At 40.8% G+C, this 22,223-nt stretch overlaps 1 protein-coding gene across 1 annotated transcript in view; it reads right to left on the reverse strand.

Moving 5' to 3' along the window:
• The window catches only part of CTNNAL1 (catenin alpha like 1), a 56,444-nt gene extending 34,470 nt beyond the window's left edge, over positions 1 to 21,974 (reverse strand). Inside the window, exons 1-2 of the mRNA XM_005517347.3 lie at positions 21,798 to 21,974; positions 1,457 to 1,646 (exon numbers count right to left, since the gene is read on the reverse strand). Of these exons, the coding sequence (XP_005517404.2) occupies positions 1,457 to 1,646; positions 21,798 to 21,923 (316 nt within the window). The 5' untranslated portion in view covers positions 21,924 to 21,974. The remainder of the gene's footprint in view (positions 1 to 1,456; positions 1,647 to 21,797) is intronic.
• Positions 21,975 to 22,223: the final 249 nt, after the last annotated feature.

Consider the following 22,223-nt stretch of genomic DNA (forward strand, 5'->3'; position numbering starts at 1 on the left):
CTGAAGAGAAAACACATGCTTCACATAACAAATTGGATGCTTTTAAATTAGGACATTTCTGTTTGCAGCCAAGTTTACTGGAGCGACTAGGAATTTTCAGACTCAAGTTTATCCAGAATAGTCCTTCAAATCACAAGAACAACCACTCACCATCAGCGTGTTTCTAGACATTGTGACTTATTGTTGAGGGATTTTCAGAGGATTTCTTACAGCACTATGCCAAATTTCTAAGCTTCTTTTTTCATTTAATAGTATGAACTGTATCCCCAAAGTCTGAGGCCAGAACAGCGATTCAACAAGACATACACCAGTTAGGACAGCAAAGACAAGTTTTCCAGGACTCTGAGGTCATTCTAAAGATAAAAGCGAAACACCCACCCAAGCCCCCTTTTTAACTTAATAGTTTCAAGTACAGTAACCCACATCTTGGAGTAGAACACTGCTCCATCCATCAAGACATTAGTGTTGAAGGGTTATTGAAAGGTCATTTATCTGACTATAAAATACAGACACACAGAAGCTCAAGATTGTCTCCCTGAAGCCACAGCGAGCAGAATGTCTGTCACAATTGCAGGTTCACCCACCTGCTCAAATTGGGAAAGCTTCAAGTAAAATTTCCCATAATCCAAAAGTATTTGAAAGAAAAGACAAAACCTCATCCCACTAACAACAAAAGGAACATTCTACTAGATGTCATCTTGAAGCCTTCACTGCAGATCTAAGAATATGCATTTACTGAGGGCCACTGAAATATTATGCGAGGAATAGTATTTAGTATCTAGGAAGGTAGTTTCTAGCATGACATTGACATTCTCCTACAGCATCAGAGAATGCACCCCCCTATTTGCCTAGACAGTCTTCTGGGGGAAGGAGAGTGACAGAAGGCAGCTCAATTATCCACACTTCACATTCAATTCACACACACAGCAAGTTCGCAACAAAACTGGAATCCAGTAAAAAGGCAAGCACAATATGATTTTCATTCTACTGAGGCAAGTCATCAGATACTGATGTGAGTCATCTTACTGAGTCCTGATGAAATATGGGTTGACACTGACCTTCATTCAAACACTGAGATTTGGAATTCAGTGACCTTAATAGCATAACACTCAAATAATTTAAAATAATCCACTGTTTTAACTTGGCAGCAATAAACTTTAAAGTTGTATTCCCAACACTCTGCTCTTTATCTGTAGTAACATCATAAAAAAGAGCAGTCAAGTAATTCCTTGTGGCAAATGATCCTATAAAAATCAATGCCAACACACAATTCCATTCCCTATTCGTAAGATGACAGTAATTAAAGTAAGTGACAAAATCAGGTAACAGATCAGGCCTTGAATGAACCAGCAGAGGAAGGTTAAGCAATTAAATAATAAAGCTCTTACATTATGCCTGACACTAAAAATAGTGTGCCAAAAATGGCACAAGTACAATTTCATGAGTAACTACATACCTGCTCTCCTTGCCTCGATGCAGGCAACACTCATTTCCTCCTTCAATTCATGGTTTTCGTTGGCTATGGCTTCACCCACAGTAACAAATCTCCCGACTGCCAGGTTAACGGCTTGGCCCACTCGCTGGATTGCTTGCAGAGTCTTGTCTGAACGCTTTGGTTTATCCTTATGATTAATGAGAGTAGTTATCTGCAAACAAGAATAATTATTTGTTAGAACATTTTAACTTTAATACTAAAGGCAAGTTTTGAATTGAACTCAGTAATACACTTTTACAGTACTTCACTAATAAAATTTAGTTTTGCGCTGTGTCATTAGGTATCATCTAACTTCTCAGAGAATGAAAAAATACTGAAGTGCAATTAAGGTTGCTCATCTGCTCAGTTTATCTCTGATGAACATGAAAAGAGGGATTTTTATTTTTATTCCACTCCCATTTGCAGTACTAAAGTAAGCTGCCCTGGATCTCAACAGCCTTTCACACTACACACACAGCCCTTCCCCTATCAAAATATCCACCATAGTCATAACTTAAACATCCTCAATTATACATTTCCTAGAGTTTAGAAAAAAGTTGTCATTTAGATACACGTTATCAGTAAAACAATTTGTGAGGACATTCCTATTTTGAACTCCTGACTTGGCTTTCCTGCCCACTGCAAAGTGCTATACATTCCCTCTTGAATCACACGGACTGGAGATCAGCTGCACACTGGCTGCAGGAGACTGAAGATTTGTCCCAAACATGAGGAGACAAAGAGATCCTTTCCCCTCACAGAGGAGAAAGGCAGGATTGCAGATGCAGCTTCTCAACAAAGGCATCAGGTGAGCATGAGGACAGTATGCAAACCTACCACTCTCAACCAACTATAAACTGCATTACAAACATGACCTTTACATTTTTTGTTGCAACTCCCTTCTAGAGAGAAGCAGGAGAGAAATTAAACTCTGTAGTTTCAAACATCCTAAACCAGCATTAAATCCAACAAAAATAGTCCTGCCTGTCCTTGTCTCCCACTCATGTTTGCAACGAGTTTATCTGATGTGGGTTAAACCTCAGTTGTGGAGAAGGTGATACTTGTTGTTTTAGTTTTCCCCATAATCCGGTGCCCAGTCTGGTTCACTGCATAGCTTCATGAATACTTTTTGTGGCAAAAGGGAAACAGTACAGCCTGAGGAGAGAAAGATGGGCAGAAGTGCTCCTTTCAGCAGGAGTATCATTTAAAATGCCCACAGAACCCAACTGTAAACCACATCCCCAGGAGCTCAAAGATGTCTGTTTAGAGAATCTCAGGCTTACATGAATTACTTAAGTGTCTGAACATCTCAGCTATATCAGCTTGATCACAGACGTCTTTGCCACTCCTCAAAAAAAGTAAACCATCATTCACTAATTCTCCTCCCAGACAAGCCTGTGGTGGGACAGAAACATAAAGCTGTACCTGTATTGCTCACTACAGATTCAATGACATAGCAGGAAGCAGTAGGAACTGTTCTGCTTCATGATTTGATCAATGCCCAAGGATTACCCCTCAGATATCACTGACTCGTCTTTCTGGAGAAGAAAAAGGAGTGGTATTGTTTAACACCTTGCTGAGGCTGGTTTTGAATGCCAGGAGCTGGTTTATCCAAGCTTCCAGAATTAAACTCTTTGCAATGTGAAATATCAACACATCATAGAGCTCTTTGCACACACAAGAAAAATAAAAAAGCCAAAAAACCTAAGAGGTGTGCTGCCCTATAGAAGAACTCCTATGAGAATGGAAGAATATTTTGTTCTGGTACAAGATATCAGTACAGAAATGCATTGTCTGCTCACTGCCTTCTTATATATGCCCTACTTTTTCAATTTGTGTCTAAGCCACAAGGTCTTTCTATGCAACACACAACATATATTGCTCATACAACAAATCTGTCCCTGTAAGAGTCCCCTGGATCATCAAACTTCAACTCCAAAGCCTCTGAACCCCAGATGCCTTTCCAGTGAAAAGATCATCTTATGATGGAAACAGAATCCTAATAGAGAGTAAACTGAGAAAACATCTGAACATCTTCAGATTCATTTTAGATGAGGAATGACATTCATCAAAACACACAGTTACCATCACTTCCGACCAACATGAAATTCATGATAAGAACAACTGCACTATGCAGCTCTCCTGAATTCTTGTGTTGTAAGTACGTCACATATACAGAATTAAAAAATACCTGTCAGCAGCAAACCTAATAGTGCCAGCTGTTGAATTCTTGAATAGGCATGGCTAGCAATCCAACTGAGAGCATTAGTCCAAATGCTGAAGAAAAACAAACTGATAGAGGGTCACAACTTTTAAACATACAGTAACCCAATACTGGGTTAATATTACATTCATACAGTTATTGACTTCTCAGAAGTATATACAAAATATTCTGGCCTAAAACAAACTGCAAGTTTACATACTGGCTGTAAGTTTACCTCCCACAGCATTTTACACCAGTAGAAGTTTAAACATGTTCTGCATAACCCTGAAAAAAAATGCATATGCAAATAACACTGCAGAGTGAAAGGAATCCCACTGTCTCTTACAAATCATCAAGGGCATTTATTTTAATTCCCATGTTACTGCAGTGGTATGCAAATAATAAAAATCATTAGGATATCACAGCTTAAATTGCTTTACTAAAGTCTTACAAAATACTCTCAGGAACATGAATGCCTTTTACATTTCTATAATTTCTTTAGCATTCTCTTCAGAGGACATCATAGTTTTTGCAGTAAAAAACAACCCCTCTACTCTCCCCCTGCCAAGCTTAAGTAAGAATAAGGAGCTGTTTTGACAGGTCTATCACCAGTGTAATCTTAACCTCATGAAGTCCAACAAGGCTAAACACAAGGTCTTGCACTGGGGCTGGGACAATCCATGGTACCAATACAGGCTGGGGGATGAATGGATTGAGAACAGCCCAGCAAAAAATGACTTGGGGGTACTGCTGCAAGAAAAATTGGATGTGAATCAACAATGTGCTTGTAACCTGGGCTGCATCAAAAGCAGAGTGGCCAGCAGGCTGAGGGAGGGGATTTTGCCCCTCTACTCTGCCCTGGTCAGATCCCACCTGGAGAGGGGTGTACAGCTCTGGGGTCTCCAAAAGAAGAAGGGCATGGACTTGTTGAAGACAGTTCATAGGAGGGCCATGAAGATGGTCAGAGGGATGGAGTGCCTCTCCTGTGATGACAGGCTGAGAGAGCTGCGGTGGTTCAGCCTACAGAAGGCTCCAGGGAGACCTTACAGCAGTCTTTTAACATATAAAGATGGCTTAGAAGATTAGGAAAGACTTTTTACCAAGGCCTGTAGTGAAGCAGAGAGATCAACAGTTTTAAACTAAAAGAGAGCAGATTCAGATTTGACTTAAAGAGGGAACTTTCTACCATGAAGGTGATGAGGCACTGGAACAATTTCCCTGAGCTAAGGAAGCCCTGTCATTTTAAGAGTTCACGGCCAGGTAGTTTGAACCAGCTGGGGCTTAGATGGGGCTCTGAGCAACATGGTCTAATGGAAAGTATCCCTGCCCATGGCAGGAGGGTAGAACTAGATGGTTAAAAGTCCCTTTTAACCCAAACCGGTCTCTGATTCTATGACCTACTCTAGACACCCACTTGAGTAGCTTGTATAGATTAAACTCAACCTATGGTTATACACAGCAGTGGAAGCTTCACTCCTGGAATAATAAACTCTTAGCTGAGTAATATCCATTCCTCTCAGACTGGCTAACTTAGGGCCAGTATAGTAACTATCTTTAACACTGGAATAGAGGGAAGTTGGTTGAGCTCCATATTTTTTTCTTTTCAGAGAAGTCAAAAAATTGTATGGATTGACAGTTAAAACAACCATTGTGAGAGAACCAAAAGAGATGTTGGTCAAGAAGTTTGAAGCATCACAACAAACAGCTTCATATAACACCTCTTTCATGTGAGAACATTATGTAGCAAATGGACCCTATACTGATACCAGATTTGCATAAGATGTTTCCTATAAAAAAACTAAGTAACAAACAGCCTTGAAATGTTGTAGGTAGGTCATGATAAAAGAAAGAACGATATGAAATATAGATCAGTTAAAGAAAAAAGGGCTGGGTTTGATTCTAGGAACACGAGTTACGCATAAACCAAATGAAATAATGTCAAAAGCATGACGACAGCTGCTCAGATACAAGATGGGCTTCTCCTGCCACCTGCAGAAAACACTGCTCTATGAACAATGAGAGAGATTTTTCAGAATTATGCATTCTCATTACCTCATAGAGCATTAAGAGTGACAGGTACATCCTCCATATCAAATGGAGTTTTGAAAAAGCAGAGGTAATGGCAACTGCAGTTTAGGATTCTTTTCAAGACTTAATCAGGCTTGTAATTAACAGTCAAGAGTTAAAAAAATAACAAGATCTTAACTTAGCAAGGAGAGGAATTTCACTAGTACGTTAAGTGACAAACTGAAGGAAACCGTAATGCTAATAAGCAGTGCAAAGATTATTTAACCAGTCCAGCACTTAATAATAATTGCCTCAGAGCAGAAATACAGTGGCAAGCATTAAAAGGCCAACAAGAAAGGCTTCTAAAATAAATAAGCAAAGGTTTTGCTCTTGACTTTTAAATAATGTTGAAAATTAAGATAAAAAATTGGACAAGTTAAATGAAGAAAAGGAAAGACCCCTAAGAAACTTAACAAGGAATTTTCTCCCCAACAACCAATCAAAGAAACCCTAAGACTGAACTAGTAAAACTTGAAACACTTAAGATTCACATTACAAGAAATTGCTTTTCCCCTGCAGTCCATCCGGTTGGAACCAGACTAGAACTATTACCATGTTTTAATTTTTTTTAAAATAAAGGAAACCCCTGCAAGTCCAAGAACATTATCTAAGAGCTCCCTCAAATTTAACACCTCCCAAATATTTAATCTGTTATATTCTGATCATGTATTTCCCAGTCAGCAACATCTGTGATGTTTGGACAGGAGTTAGCAGCTGAAAAGATTACCTGCAATTCTCTTTGAACAAGAGCAATACGTTACATGCTGTTTACTTAAGGATTTACTGATCGGATCCTAGAAAGGAAACAGTCCTTTTGATGGTACTCACCCTCTGTTTAATGTGAGTTCTCACATCAAACTATTTCCATGGAATGTTTATCCGAGATTTGAGACAACCAGTTTAAGGAGTGTCTCAAGAATCTGTCAGCTACAATCTTATGTCACTTGTTATGAGAAGCCATGGAAAAATAATGGCCTTTTCTCAAGAACTTTACCAAAACTAAGAGATACAGCCGTAATGTATCAAGATGTACTCTATATTTAAGGAAACAAGCTCAGCTGGGGCAATTTTTGAGCAGCTGTTTTCAGGTCTTTTTGAGGGCTTTCAGATACCGACATTTAAGTCATTATATGCTTCATGCTCAGGAAGCATCATGACAGCACACTTAGCTAAAAATATTCTAATGTCTATTTATTGTCAGTGTAATTAAGTCTTGCATGACAGAATTAAGTGATACTTAAAGAGACTGGGTTTCACAAGGTATTTATAGACATCTATAAATAAAACCAGAGGAAACATAGCTATTTCACAGTCCCAGCTACAAACACAAGAGTTAAACTGACATGTCATGTAGGAAGATATCCTGCCCACCTATCTCCCTAGGAAAGTACCTACATTGTACACAGGATGATTTAGACTCTCAAGAGTAGTATTTGTTACTGCCTCTTGTGTGGTGGGTTGTTCCTGTCTGGATGCCAGTACTCACCAAAGCCACTCTATCATTCCCCTCCTCATTAGGAAAAAGGAGAGAAAATATAATAAAAAGCTTGTGGGCTGAGATAAGGAAGGGAGTGATCACCCACCAGTTACCGTCACACCTTAAATAGAATCTGCTTGGGGAAATTGAATGAATTTATGACCAATAAAATTAGAGTAGGATTGTGAGAAGTAAAACTCATCTTAAAAATACCTTCCCTTCTACCCGTCCCTCCTGGCCTTTATTCCTGATTCTCCACCTCCTTTCCCCCAGCAGCACAAGGAGACAGGGAATGGGGGCTGTGACCAGTTTCTCACATGCTGTTTCTGCTGCTGCTCCATCCTCAGCAAGAGGTTTCATTCCCCTGCTCCAACATGAGATCTCTCCCATGGAAGACAGTCCTCCATGAACTTCTCACACATGTCCTTCCCATGAGCTGCAGTTCTTCATGAACTACTCGTCCTTCCCACAGCCTCCTCTATGCAATGAGGATTAGCTGCCTTAGAGTAACAGCTCCTCTTCCATTTTGTGTATTTTCTGCTTTCTACCTTCCATTAACTTTATAATGATAGAAAATTTGTTTCTTAAAAAAAAAAAAGTAATACCAGGAATGAACAGTTTTTGCTAAAAAAAATGTATTAGCACTACATACTCGGAAAGAAGTTACAAACCCCTACAAGAAGAGTGCTGTAAGGTAAATTTAGTTGCATTTAATACAACACATACAAATCTTGGTCAAAAAGGCCATTCCCACACTGCTTGTATTTTCATTTTGTACTTTCATTAGTTCATCTTGAGTTTGGGGCAGAGAGGAACTTCTAATATTACATTTTAGGTACTGTCTCTCATTAGGTGCTGCATACTCCTTGAAGATGATCAGTTCTCCAGACTCCTTTAGCCAGACAGCAGCACACGTTGTTCCAACACCCACACCTGCTACAGAATACAACCATGTGTCAGAGAGAGCAGAGAAGCAGCAACTGGCATTTGACATCCTGTCCATAAGCGTTGCAAGCAGAACTTCCACACAGACTTCTCACCACAAGATGAGCCTCAGGGATCTTACGAAGTAAACAAGGACTATCTGCTTGCCTGTCCTAGAAAACAAAAGTCTGTTAAGATTAGATGCTTGCCCATGCACTAATGGAAATCTTAAGTGTTTTTTTACAAATTCAAGCACTAAAATATTTTTTAAAAGTTTAGCTACTGTATGGACTTTTAGAATCGGAAAATACATATCTTTCTATTCATATTTAATTTTGTAGAAAAATTCTACAAATAAACTTTGCAGAAACTCAATTTTGAATGTTTTCAAAGGTTGGAAAAGACTAACTGAAATGAAATTCAACTGTACTAATTACTAATGCACTCATTAACTGTAAGAATCCACATTTTTTTATGCTGAAAACATTATTTCAGGCAATGTTTTCTACTTTATGGACTATTGAATCAGAACAGTTTCTTCTACATGTTATCACGCAAAGGGGCAATCAACCCTTCTTGCAGAAGGCACATGGATCTCAACACATCATTCAGGATGCTGAGTCAACACTTTTGAGACACCTTCCATGAAGTGATGTAATCCAGCTAGCCCCTATTGAATTTTCCTCATAGACTTCCTCCAGAGGGCTGGACTGGTGTCTAGAAGAACAGAACAAATGCACTGCATATCCAAGACTGCCGAGTACTTAGACATGTGGCATTGAGACTCTTGTGTTTGTACTTTTACCTGGAGGCTTTTTAGAAGTATCTTCTCAATGGTTTTATACTCATCTTCTAAAAAACCATCAGGGAAGCAAATTAAGTAAACTTAAACAACCTGTAGGCTGGTTCACTTATCTGTGGGCAAATGCTAACAGCTTAGCAGAGCCTCAGGCAATCTTTCACATGCAGTGTCTAACAAGTAGGTAAGCCACCTCTGAAAAGGAAGGAGGAACAATCCATGACCCACAGTGACAAGCTGGAGCTGCCAAGCAACACAAGAACAGCCCTACCAGCTCAGATCACTGGGGTACCTAACCTAGTATCTTGTATCTCACAGTCCTCCACATGCTTGCCTAGAAAAGATCATGAGAGTTAAACAAGCAACACAAGCTATAATGCACTTGTAACCAGATTTCCAGCTGGCTACCTGAAAACTGTACATTAAATTTTAAAACACCACAATACCTAATTGTGCACTTCTCACAACCACAACAGCTTCAGCAGATAGAAATACTATCTGGAAGGGGTGAGAACAGTCCTCTTCACCTCCTTCACGTCTACACTTCAAAATCTACTCTTTGTAAAGTTCACCAAGGAAGAGAAAAGTACACAACTTCAAATTCAAATACACACCTCAGATTTTTAGTACCATTGCTATGTACTTGTTAGACATTCCTGGAATTCTTAAGAGATCAAAAGAAAGGATTCAACTCAGAGAGAGACTGTACTATAGTAGTGAATACTCTTTGTGCTGACTGCATTCCTAGAAAACCAAGGAAATTATAAATTTCAAGTTCCGAACCAACCACCACTGAGAAAACGATTAACTAAAATGTGATATAGATGAACTTGGTCAAATGCAGTGCAACAACTTGATTACACCAATTTATTTTTTCCTCCGGTGTTGGTTATTTTGGGTTTGGGGATTTGCAGGCTAGATCTTCTGTGTTTGGTTTTTTTATTGTTGCTTGTTTATTTGTTTGTTTTGGTTTATTTTCAGAGCAATGAGAACTCTGAAAACTTCAGGACTTCTTGGGGTTTTTTTTATCCCAAGGGTTTAAATTGTCTCAAATTCTTTCATTTTTTTTTTAATTGTGAAAAGGAATATCAGAGGGGAAAAAAAAAAAGGAATGATCACAGCTCACTATTCTTACAGCCTGTGGATTCTTGATGTTATGTAGAAGATTAATGACTGATTAATGATGTTATTAAAGTACCCTACTGTAGAGGATAAATACTCTTTCTTTTTAATGTTCTCTTTCCACAGACTCCTTAAAACCAGGGATCTCCACTGATCTGCAGAGGTGAAGTAGAAAAGTACACAAAAATCAACATGCATTGCTGATCTTTTTTCCACACATGGAAGAAGAGACCAATCACTGGAAAACCCTTAGTGAGGCTTAACCAATGACCAAAGACACCTTGTTTACTCTTACTGCCGCATGCTGTACAAGTAAGAGGACTTCCCCACCTTTCACCCAATAACAGCATCTTCAGAATTTCCATAGCAATGAGTGACCATGAAAAAGATCAAAAATTTTCAGACAATTCAAGTTCAAGTTCTTCTCTTTTTTAAGAGGTGTATGCAAGTTCGTAGAATGAGATGCCTGAGCAACTTGACAGGAGTTGGCAAAGATAGCTTTTCAAACAAGGTCCAACATCTTCTGATAATACAATATGTGCGTCAACAAGCACACTGGACATCATAAAATATGCATTTACCTATTAAAAGATGTGTTCAGAAGTAAAAATGGCCTTCTAACTCAACTGCTATCTTGAAGTTTGAAATGCACAACTACCTCACTAGAAAAGGTGAGCATAAGCTAGCAGACCAAATAATTGGGTTTCAGGGCATACAAGGCAGTACGCTTCCCTCCTGCTGCCCCTTCAGTATCTTCTTAACCAAACAGCTAGATTTTATAAACAAAGCAATTCCTGCTTTTAATTCCACATATAGAAAACCTGGGCAGGATTAAGCCTAAGGAAATCCAACTCAGAGGGAAGTTCAATGTTTAAAGTGTACTTTCAGATGTGGTCAAAACAGATGCAGACTTGTTTTCACCACCTGAGAGATGAAAGTCTCAGAAATAACTCAATTTACTAACATAATCAGGTAACCTCAAAACCAGAGACTGGCAAACAATAACTCTGGCTTTTCCCCCTAACTTGTTGTTAATGTACCTTACCTCGTACTGCTTGTGCTAACAATGCCCGAGCCAGCTCTGAGCCGCTTATTCAAAAAACCCACCACTGTTGTGGAACTAAAAACTCAGACATTGTAATAAAGGATGTAGCAGAGACAACACACTTATTTCACCATCAACTGAGAATTCTTTCTATTCAAACCTGGATTGGCTCCTGAAGATGTAGAAAATGGTCCTTGTTAGCTCATAAGCAGGTGGCTTCCCTTCCATGAATACCAGCTATTCAATCCTTCTTACATTGCATGTTCCCAACAGAACAGTTCCTGCAGCCTCTTTCAGAGAAGGCTTCCTTAGCAGCATTTTGACATCCCACTTCAGTTCAGAGCGACACCTGGTATTCCATTTTGAAAAGCACAGACTTGCTCTAGGGATTAACTGAGAAGTACATGTGTTCTGGAAAAGGCTATGCAAATCCAACTACTATCCACCTACTTGGAGTGCAAAACTAAACAAAAACTTCACCTAATCCAGGAACTATTATCTTATTTATGCTAAAGTGCCTGTATATTCTTTTGATTGCTTCATTGAAGAGCTCCAGGGCAATAAAACTCATTCAGCTGGAAAATTTAAGAACATTTAAATGTAACATAGAGATACAATACAGGATCTTTGATAATTAAAAGGGAGCACTCCATGCACTGGTCTAACTCCTACATGTTAAGTCCTTGCAACATGAGACATTACCCTTCTACTTGTAAACATTTTTCATGCCTGTGAATAAACAAACAAACAAACAAACAAAAATACTATCACAACCTCCATACTGAAAAGATGTTACTACAGAACAGCTTTGCTTTATTTTTATTTAAAAATAGGATTTCTGTGGTTCTAAACGGTTATATTCATTCTGTTTAATAAAAACATGTTTCTGCAAGACAAAAGCAACAGCACAATTTTTTAACTTTTCTATATACAGCTGAAAGTACTTTGGGATTTGCTCATAAATTACTTTTGCAATTTGTGCCTGGGAGTTATCTTACCATTTGAGAATTCATTTTAGGCATATAACTAAGAAATGATTCAATTCAGTATCTAAAGCAGAGTAACAGTTATAAATTTGCTCTAGAGTCTATATCACCTCTCATTTACCCCATTAGCTTTAAACAAGGCTATTAATTAAATGCAATATAGCTCAAAAAGTAAAAAATAGACCTTAAGGTCTAGCAAGGGTTATAGTTTTCTAATAAATTAAGAAACATAAAATAAATCCATGCAGAAAGCCACAGGCTCATAGTACCACACAACAGTCTTACTAAACTATAATCAGAGTTGTTTTCAATCATTAATTCATAAACCATCCTTTGGGGATTTCCCTACCTAATCTGTCTAAAACCATCTGTTAACAATGCCGAATAGCAAGAAAGCTGCTGTAATTCTTCTTGTGCAGGATCACAGAGAGGCAGTTTTGATTTAGTACTCATTCTACTGGAGAACTACAAAAAATTGTTTAATCTGGAGAAAAGTCATTAATCAGATTTCAAAAATATGAAAGATACCATTGAAAAAGAGCAATTGATTTTCAGCTATGTCAGTAAAAAGCATCTTCCTTCAGCCACTTGAAATGCTAGTCTGACTCATTTATCATATCAAAGACTAAGGTATTGAACATTATAAAGCAGTAGCCAAGCTTAACTCAAAGCCAATTTTACTATCCAAGGTTCACTGAAAAAAAGGTTTGAAACCACACCTGTTTTATGATAATGCTGTTGCTCATGTGATAAAATATGCAAGTGTAATTTTCCTTGCAAAGCAGAATATAATTAGTGATAGTAACATCATTAATTATTCATGCAACAAAATTGTTTCATTTACCTATTTAAGTTATTCTAAGGTACTCCTGGGCTCCCCAGCATACCTTATAAACAACAACTGTAAATGATTATGTTTTTCTTTCAATGTTTCACAATGGCCTAGCTTCAATGACTAAAAGTTGTCAATTAAAAACTAGTCTCATTATAAAAGGAAACCTGCAACCACGTCAGCCAACAAGTACAATTGATGCTTTGAGATTAACTCTTCTGCACAAATCAAAGTGAAACAATCAGGCTCCTTTAGAGGCACAGAGCACCAAGTGTAGGCTAAGTAACAGCTGAGATTCTGACAGAAAAAGAATTCGCAAGGAGTGCAAGATGCTTCGCGCCAACCAGCAGCTGACAACCTGCAATACCTATGGAACCGCAGGGAGAAGAGTCACCGAGTTAGTGACTAACTGGAACTAGAGGTGCAGCTCTGAACCCAGGCAGCACCATATGCTTCTGGACCCACAGCAGTTACAGCATATGATCCATGGCAGAGTTTCTCTGCTGTACAGGATGTAAACTCTTCTGAGTTTAGCAGGAGGTTTGCCTTCCTCCATACAAGCCTTTACACCACAGCTCATAATTTTATTACTCAACAGTAGTGCCAAATTTCAAGCCTAAAGTCAGTACCAAATTAATTCATAAGATGGAAAATTCTGAAAAAGAGGAGAAACAGCTTCTCAAAGCTTTCAAGTTACTGGGATTTTTAAAGTACTGAAAAACAAAAATAAGGTCCCAAGAAGCATTTTAAAATGAGGACATGCAGATCTTTTTTTTTTTTTTTTTTCCCTCAGATGCAATGAGCTAAAGACAAATATGGATCATTTTACTTTTTCCAAAAAAGAATTTTCCCATCCCATCCTCCAAAAAGAGCTATAAGGGGCAATGTACATGCTCTGGCACCATACTGGAGCAGTAACAGCCAACAATGTAAGAACCCTTTAGCACCTTAGACATATGAAAGAGAAAGACCTAGAGGTACCAAAAAAATGCCCAATGAAACAAGGCAGCCAAGGGATTTGCTGGAACAAATCTGTCAGTGCATCTGCTGCATGGGAAATGCAAATAAGACAAAATGTATCTGAGTTTGGACTGATTGCTGAAGTTCAGGAAGGGAATGAGACTATGCATATTCCTTAAGATTATGAATATTGTCCAGAGAGTATATGAGACACTTCTATTTAGATTCTAATTGAGAAAGAGAGAACACATTTGATTAACAAGTTCAAAAGTAGGTATGTAATGAGCCTGTACTGCAATACAATATTATGGTTATAGACATTCAAACATTAGCTTATATACAAGACTGAAGCATGATGCAGAGGAAAAAAATACAGGGAGAATGTGGTGGGTCCCCCCCCACCCCAAATTTTTATAGACTTCCAAGAATAAAGAGCTAGTGACAAATAAACTAAAAGCCTAACAGTGTTTTTTATATAGGTCTGCTTTAAAGTTTAGAATAACACAACCAAGTTTCAGAAGGCTCATCTCTTCCAATCTCTCCAACCTGCCTAGGTCCTTCTGAAGGGCTGCACAGCCCTGTGGGGTATTGGCCATTCCTCCCAGCTTTGTGCCATCAGTGAACTTGCTGAGGAGGCCTCTGCTCCTTCAGCCAAGTCATTGATGAACAATTTAAACAATGCTGGTCCCAGTATTGAACCTTGGGTGACACCACTTGTGACAGGCCTTCAACTAGCCCCTGTGCCACAGATTACAAACCCTCTGGGATCTGCCATTCAGTCAGTTCTCAGACCACCTCACTGTCCACTCTTCCTGAGTTGGCCTATGAGGATGTTGCAAGAAACAGTGTCCAAAGTCTTGATGAAGTCGAGGTAGAAAAAATCTGCTGCTCTCCCTTCATCCATTCAGGAAGTTGTTTCATTGTAGAAGTCAATCAGGTTGGTCAAGCATTATTTACTTTTAGTGAATCTATGCTGACTACTCCTGAACCCCTTCTTGTCACCCATGTGGACAGAGATCACTTCCAGAATGAGGCGCTCCATCACCTTTCCAAGGATTAAGGTCAGGATGAGTGGCCAGCAGTTCCCTGGCTCCCCTTTCTTACCCTTTTTGTAGGCTGGGGTGACACTTGATTTCTTCAATCATCAGGCACCTCTCCTGATCATGCTGACCCTTCAAAGACACCTGTGAGCAGCCTCACTGTGGTGTCTACCAGCTCTCTCATCACTCACGGATACATCCTGTCAGGGCCCATTGACTTGTGGATGTCAAGTTTTCCTACATGTTCTCTAATCCAACCTTACTTGAAGAGGCAGAAGTCTTCCTTCCAATATTCCTTTACTCTGGTATCCTGAGTTAGAGATTCATGCGGGCTAGTGTTGTCAGTGAATACTGATGCAAAGAAGGCATTCAGTAACTCCGCCTTCTCTGCATCCTCTGTTACCAGGGTCCTCTCTCCATTTAGCAACAGGTTCATGTCCCCCTTAATTTATATTTTGTTATTGATGTATTTGAAGAAGCCATCTGAAGACTTCCAAGCCAGCAAATCCACAAAAGAGCTCCCCCAAAAACACTGCTAGCCTAGAGACAAAATCCAAAGGCCAGTGTCAGTAGCACTGACAGCAGCATACTGAACTCCACATCTGCAGTTTTATACTTGTCTTAAATCTCTCTCTTGGACAATAAGTGCTTTTTCAGTTCTGTGGAGAATAACATCAGTTCCACTAAAGATACAGTAATGTACCAGCTATTTCAGTCCATTTCTTCAGGACTTATAACCCTGATGTATGCTGTTACTTCCTTACCACAGTTTCACCCTATTCTTTTGACAGAAAATAAGAACAGAGCAGAGCAGTCATTGAAAATTGTGCTCAACTGCAAAAGAAAGTGAAGCAATCCCTACTCCAGAATGTACCTCTGTGAGGTACTCAGAGAATCTGTGTGGAATCAAAGTGATATGCAGAACATGATATATGTAAATGTTAGATAAAATAAACTGGAACAACTTGCCAACATTAGATGTTATACACTAAGATTTCAAGGGGCTCAAAGATACAATGGATTGTATCAACTTTCTCATGCAATCTCCTGCTTAAAACCAGGTAAACAGCCAAGGTACGAATGTTGCCATGATGCTTGTACATGTCAAATCAATATAAAAACTTAAAAAGAACTAGTGGACACCCAAATAAATGTGACATATTGGCAAAGATTTAACAAAGGTGTTTGTTAAAGGAATTACTGCCTCAGTAAAAAAAAAAACAACTAGATTTCTCTGTAGACATCACCAATTACTTGGATAAGAAGGCACTCCACTGAAAGAAAATTAGGAAACAAAATTTACACCACAGTTTTCAAAAGACATCAAGCAAGCCACTGAGAGAAACAGAAGCATTTTGTATAAATATTGAACTCATCAAGATACAATGATGAGAAGGAAAATGAAGGACATCAGAAAGTGAAAGATTACTTACTTTAATAGAGTTACACAGAAACCTGTACTGCAACGTGGATTATTATATATAATCATAAAGAGAGAGGAGAGATAAGCAAGTAATAAAATGATCCAAATTTATTTGGGACAATAAAGATAAGGTCTGACTACAGAACTAGAGAAACATCTTGCAGCACTGACCAGGGAACAAAATGTCAAACCAAAAAATCACTGCAGATCAAAGTCATACAGATGGGCAAGTACATTCTTAGCTTTCCTTATGAAAGCTAGGTCTGAGCTGACCATTACTGCTCAGCAACAAGATCTTTTGATTATGAAACAGATATCTATGAAAAAATCTGACTTGTTTATGATGAAAGCAATTTCCAGGATCATCTACTCTAGTTCCCTGCTCAAACCAAGTCCAGTCAGAGTGTGCTGTTTATAGTCTTATCCATTCTGACCATCTCCAAAATTGCAGACTCTGCAGGAGCTCTGCACACCTCATCCAGTGCTTGACCTCCCTTACACTGAAAAAAGCCTTCTCCTATATCTCATTATATTGTCCCATGTTCCAACTTCTGTCCATTGCTTCTTGTTCTGTCACCATACATGTCTGGGGTCAGTCTGTCTTCTCCATACCTGCCCTTAGCTGGGTAACTGTAGGCTGCAGTAAACTCTGACATTGTCCAGACAAAAAAAAAGGAAAAAATCACTGCAGATTCAAGTGATACAGAGAGAAAAGTACCATCCTAGCTTTCTACATGAAAGCTAACAGACCATTACACCTCTCTTCTTGAGGTGGAACTTCAGAGTGAAGCCCACTGCTTTCAACCTCTCTCTTTATGTCACGTACTCCACTATGTCAGTGTTTTCCCTGGTAACGTGGAGCACAGAACTCAACATGGTACTGTACCCCATGCTTCCTCACAAGTGCCAAACAAAAAAAAAAAAAAAAAAATCACTTTTGCAGTCTGCTTGTTACATTCACGCTACCAACCCCAGGTGCAGCTGGCCATCACTGCTGACCCTCATTCAACTTGTCCTCCAGGACTCCCATGCAGAGTTTTCCTGCAGACAGCTGATCCCAGCCTGTACTGTTGCATGGTGTTTCCCTGGCTCAGCTGCATCACTTGGACTTCACAAACTTCCTGTCATACCATCTTTCCAGCCTGTCCCTCTGTCTAGCAGCCCTGTCATTGACAGCGTCAGACACTGCCCAACTTGCTGTACAGAAGTTCACATGCCTGCTGAACGTGCTGGTCCATGCTCACCCCAGGGTTCAGATCATTAATAAAGATGTTAAACACCACTGGCCCCCATATCAGTCCCTGATAATTGACCAAAACAAAAAAACAGAGAAAAGTTTACAGATTATATACAGACCTCTAGCTTGACGCACAATGGCTAAAGTCATACCTTCAGTCTGAAAATGGCATCAGTGAGCTTTTCACATTATTAGGAAAATATCAGTTGTGGGTTCTTCTTTAGGGTCTAGTATACAACTCCAGAAACTTCTGGAAAAACAGAACACTGGCAGAACATTATATAACATTATGTAACATTTACTGAGATGGGAATTATTTTAGCTAGCTTCAGAGAAAGCAAGAAAACAATACAACAGTAAAGGACAGGTTTGTTTCATTCACCTCAAGGCACTGTTAACTTATGTAGACTCTAAGACTGACAACAGCATTCAGAAGCATTGTAGCATTTTGTAGCTAAAATAAAGTAAAGCTTGAAAGATTGTATTTTTTATTATATAGGTCAAGTCAATTCCAAAATCTCTGGCAGGATCTCCTATACCAAGAAAATTGGAAAAACATGTTCAGTAACATATGGGTGTGCAATCATCCTCCATAGTGCCTATGACAAAATGGGCTTTCTGAAAGTTGAGCAGCTGTAATCACATTGGTCTGCACTCTGGAAGCTGGAGGATAGGTCTCCTTCAACTGTGAAAAGTGCCTTTGTTCTTTCAGAAATACAGAAGTATAGGATGATTTGGGATGCAAGGGAAAGATCACCTAGTTCCCCTCCTGCTCTGCCAAGGGCTGGGACACCTTCCACTACATCAGGTTTCTCAGAGCCACATCCAACCTGGCCTTGAACACTTCCAGGGATGGGGCACCCACAGCATCTCTCTGGACAACCCACTGCAGTGTCTCACCACCCTCAGAGAAGAATTTCTTCCCAACATCTAATCTAAGTATATCTACTTTCAGCTTAAAGCCATTCCCCCTTGCTCTATCACTACACACCTTTGTAAAAAGTCCCTCTCCAACTTCCTTGCAGGTCCCCTTTAGATACTAGAAGGCTGCAACAAGTCTCTCCAGAGCATTCTCTTCTCCAGGAAGACAGATCTCAAAGTTTCCCTCTTTCTCCCCAAGTACCTGACTGTGAAGGTTGACAAATATCTATTCTGCTGTTTCTCTGAATGCTTCCTTAGAACAGATCTAGACAAACTCTTACAGCTGTGAAGGTACCTGACTGCTCCTACACTGGCACAGGTTCAGAATAGCAGCTGCAGAAGTCACTGGTGGAGCCACATCCTGAAAAGTGATTTTTCCCTGTCTTTTGTTTTCCTCAACTGTATAAACGGCTTGTTATTAAATGAGTCAGCACTGACCACTTCAAACACCCTTCCTGACGTGCCTTGCCAAAAACTTTCCTCTAAATAAATGAACCCCAAAATAATTAGACTGAAAATGGGTAGCAGCAGCGAAGGAGATGTCTAGACTTTTAAAGAATACCATAGCATTTATGCATGGAAAACTGAACTAAAGACACCTATCCCAGAGAAGAGAATACCACTTATTTTAAAGAAAATTGTGGTGCTTGACCCCAGAAGTCATATTTTCTGAACTGCATGCCACATGCTTTGCAAAATACTGTGGAATATTCTTTTCACAGTACAACTATGTAGATAGTGAAAAAGAAGTGTTAGCAAATACGCTTAATACTGTGGCTTGAATTTGTCATCTTTGTCATCTGTGGCACTCTTAAAAATGGGCCACATCAGGGTCTGAACAGATCTAGTTTAACTCTGTAAATGTTCTAACTTTTAAAACAAATTTTAATTGGTTTAATAAGTACATGCAGTAATGACTCTAAGGGTAATTTCTCCTGCTGGAAAAAGAGGAATCTTATACCATTGCTGATAGCAAATGTACTCTGTTACAACACAGCATAAAAGGAAAAAAAACCCAAGCTGCAAAATGCAATTAAAAAAAATCAAACAAAACCAACCCTCACAATTGCTGAGGAAGAACAAGCAGGCAAACACATGTTTACAATATTACAATGAGGATGATGTACGGTACAGTACATGAATTTAAATAAGAATCAATGCAGCTTTTTTTTTTTTTCTTAAAGAAAAGATTTAGCCCCACATGAGCGATTGAAAGTGAGTTTGTCAGACAAGGCACCTTTTGTTTCCTCTTTGCTTAAAATAAGTAGTGAAAAGCAGCAGGAACATTCTGACTATTTTTTTCAGTAGTATACAAGTATCACATAGCGCTTCTCAGATTTTAATAAAAGGGTAAACAGTGAAGTTAACTTCACAGTAGGAACAAAGCCCTTTGCAAGTGTATTTTGTACAAGCAGAAAAGCAAAGTCCTGAGGGTTACTGCATTCACAGCTTATGCAGAATCTACAAATTCTGAGACTAAGAAGTACCCTATAAACACCATTTTGCATAAATTTCCAAACAAAGCCAGTCAGTGAGATGTCAACTGAGTAATCCAGATAGAATGGTACAGGAAGAACTGATGAACCACTACAGTAAGTGGGGCATTTTACCAGGCAGGTGTAGGGAGCTACTGCTGATATCATCAGCAACTTCAGCCTGAATCTGAACAGAGCTCAGCACTCACGCTTCAAGGAACACACTTCTCTCAAGTCTGGAGTGCCTTAGCAGGAAAACAGTGAGTCCTGAGTGTTCACAAATGCTCAGACATCCCATAAACAGGGAAGTGAAAGCCGCTTAGCCATTCTGGAAGATGTTGTAACGGGATTTGTGGTCAATGAAAAATCATACATGACACACTTCTCTGTGGGCTTATTGCAAAGGTAGTAAGATCACTGTTATTAGAGAGTACTCCAGAGAAATAAGAACATCTTCACATAAATCTGCTAAAAGAACAAATTTAACATATGCAACTAAATTCAGCTTTTGCAACTGGATGTGCTTCTGATTGCTCTTCAGCTTCCTAAAACAGGTCTGCCCGTTTTATCACAGGACTAGAAAATGCATTTTACTTTACTTTGCTTTGGAGCAAGTGGATCTATCCCTTTGCAGGGCTTTGCTGTATTGACTGTGATTTCTCCAAACAGAAAAATTAATACCCATTACCATAATGGGTACAGAAACACAATTACCCATCAGAAACCTTTCCTGCAGCCCAGACGTACAAATGCAGAACAAGACTTATCGCAGTTTGTTTCCAGATGGATTATGAGGATATAAACACAATTTGACCTCGCCAGGACTAATTATTTTTCTATAGCTGTTACATATTGTTTAAAGATTTTGTACAGATATATTTTGACTTGCTAACTTTATCGATCAGTGCTCAAAGCACAAAAATCCTATAGAGCAAACACTGCTGTTTTCAGAAATTATTTTTCAAGAAACGAAAGTCTAATGAGTATGCCAAATGCTAATTTTGTAACTAAATGTCTGAAAAAAACCCCAACAGCAACAACAACAAAAAACATCAACGCCAAAGCGACTGGCATAAAATTACTTAGCAGAGCACTGAAAAGCCCGAATTGGGGGTGGGGGTTTTAAGGTCATTTAGCACTGTGCGGGACATGCTAAAAGGTCACCAAGATAGTTTGCCTATTATCGAACCTCTTAAAAATCGAGCAGTACCCCGGGGTGCACTAGGAGCTCCAATCAATGCAACGCTCAGGCCAGACCGCGAAAACACAAAGCTCCGCCGAAGCCCCTGGAAGACGAGCGCTCTCTCCGGCGCCGAGCAGGGAGGAAAGGAGCGCGCTCCCAGGCGGGCAGCCAGCGGGCGGGAGGCTCGGGAAGCCGGGAGCGCTCTGGCGGTGGGGCAGTCCCTCCGTCCCCCACCCGCCGCTGCGTCCCGGGGCTCGGACGGCCGGCGGCACCGCAGCGCCCGGCGTTACGCAACGCTCCCCCGCGACCTTGCGGGGAACTTCGGAGTCTTTCTCGGGGAGGGACGTGCGAGCAGCACCACCCACACGGCACCGGCAGCCGCCCGCGGCCGGCGGGACCCCGGGACGGGCGGGAGGGGGCGCGGCTCAGAGAAGTTGCCCCCGCCGGCGCGGCCGGAGAGAGGGGGCCGCGGAGCGACCCGAGCGCGCAAACTTCGGCGGCGGCCGAGCTCCGTCCCGGGAGGACAGAGCCTCCCGGCGGGACCCGAGGCAGCCCCCCGCCTCCCGGAAAATTGCGGGGAAGGGGGGGGGGGGGGGTGGGAAATCGTTCTCCCGCGGCGGTCTTCCTACCTGTGACACCAGCGGCACCAGCGTCTGCTCCACGGAGCGCGTGCGGATCTCCAGCCCCGCGTCCGCGCCCAGCCCCGACGAGGACGACGAGGAGACGCCGCTGCTGCTGCACGGGGACGTGGCCATAGCGGGGCAGCCGGGCCGGGACCCCCTCGACCCGCCCCCCCGCCGCGCCTCCGCACGGGCAGCCCGCGCCCCGCCGCTCCCCTCACGCCGCTCCGCCCCCGGGCCGCCGCCCCCGCCCGCCGAGGCTCCGCTGCCGCGCCGGGCGATGCCGCGCGCGCGCGCTCAGCCCCCCCTCAGCGGCCCCTTCCCCGCCCCTCGGGACGGGATGGATTTAAAGCGGCAGCTCCCGCTCGCACAGCTCCTCTTCTCCGGCGGCCGCAGCCCCCCGCCCCAGCCCGCAGCCGGCGGAGGAAGGGAAGT

The sequence above is a fragment of the Pseudopodoces humilis genome, chromosome 1 (genome assembly GCF_049639895.1).
Source record: "Pseudopodoces humilis isolate 2021_Gansu_Grassland_sample_001 chromosome 1, ASM4963989v1, whole genome shotgun sequence".
Classification (NCBI taxonomy): domain Eukaryota; kingdom Metazoa; phylum Chordata; class Aves; order Passeriformes; family Paridae; genus Pseudopodoces; species Pseudopodoces humilis.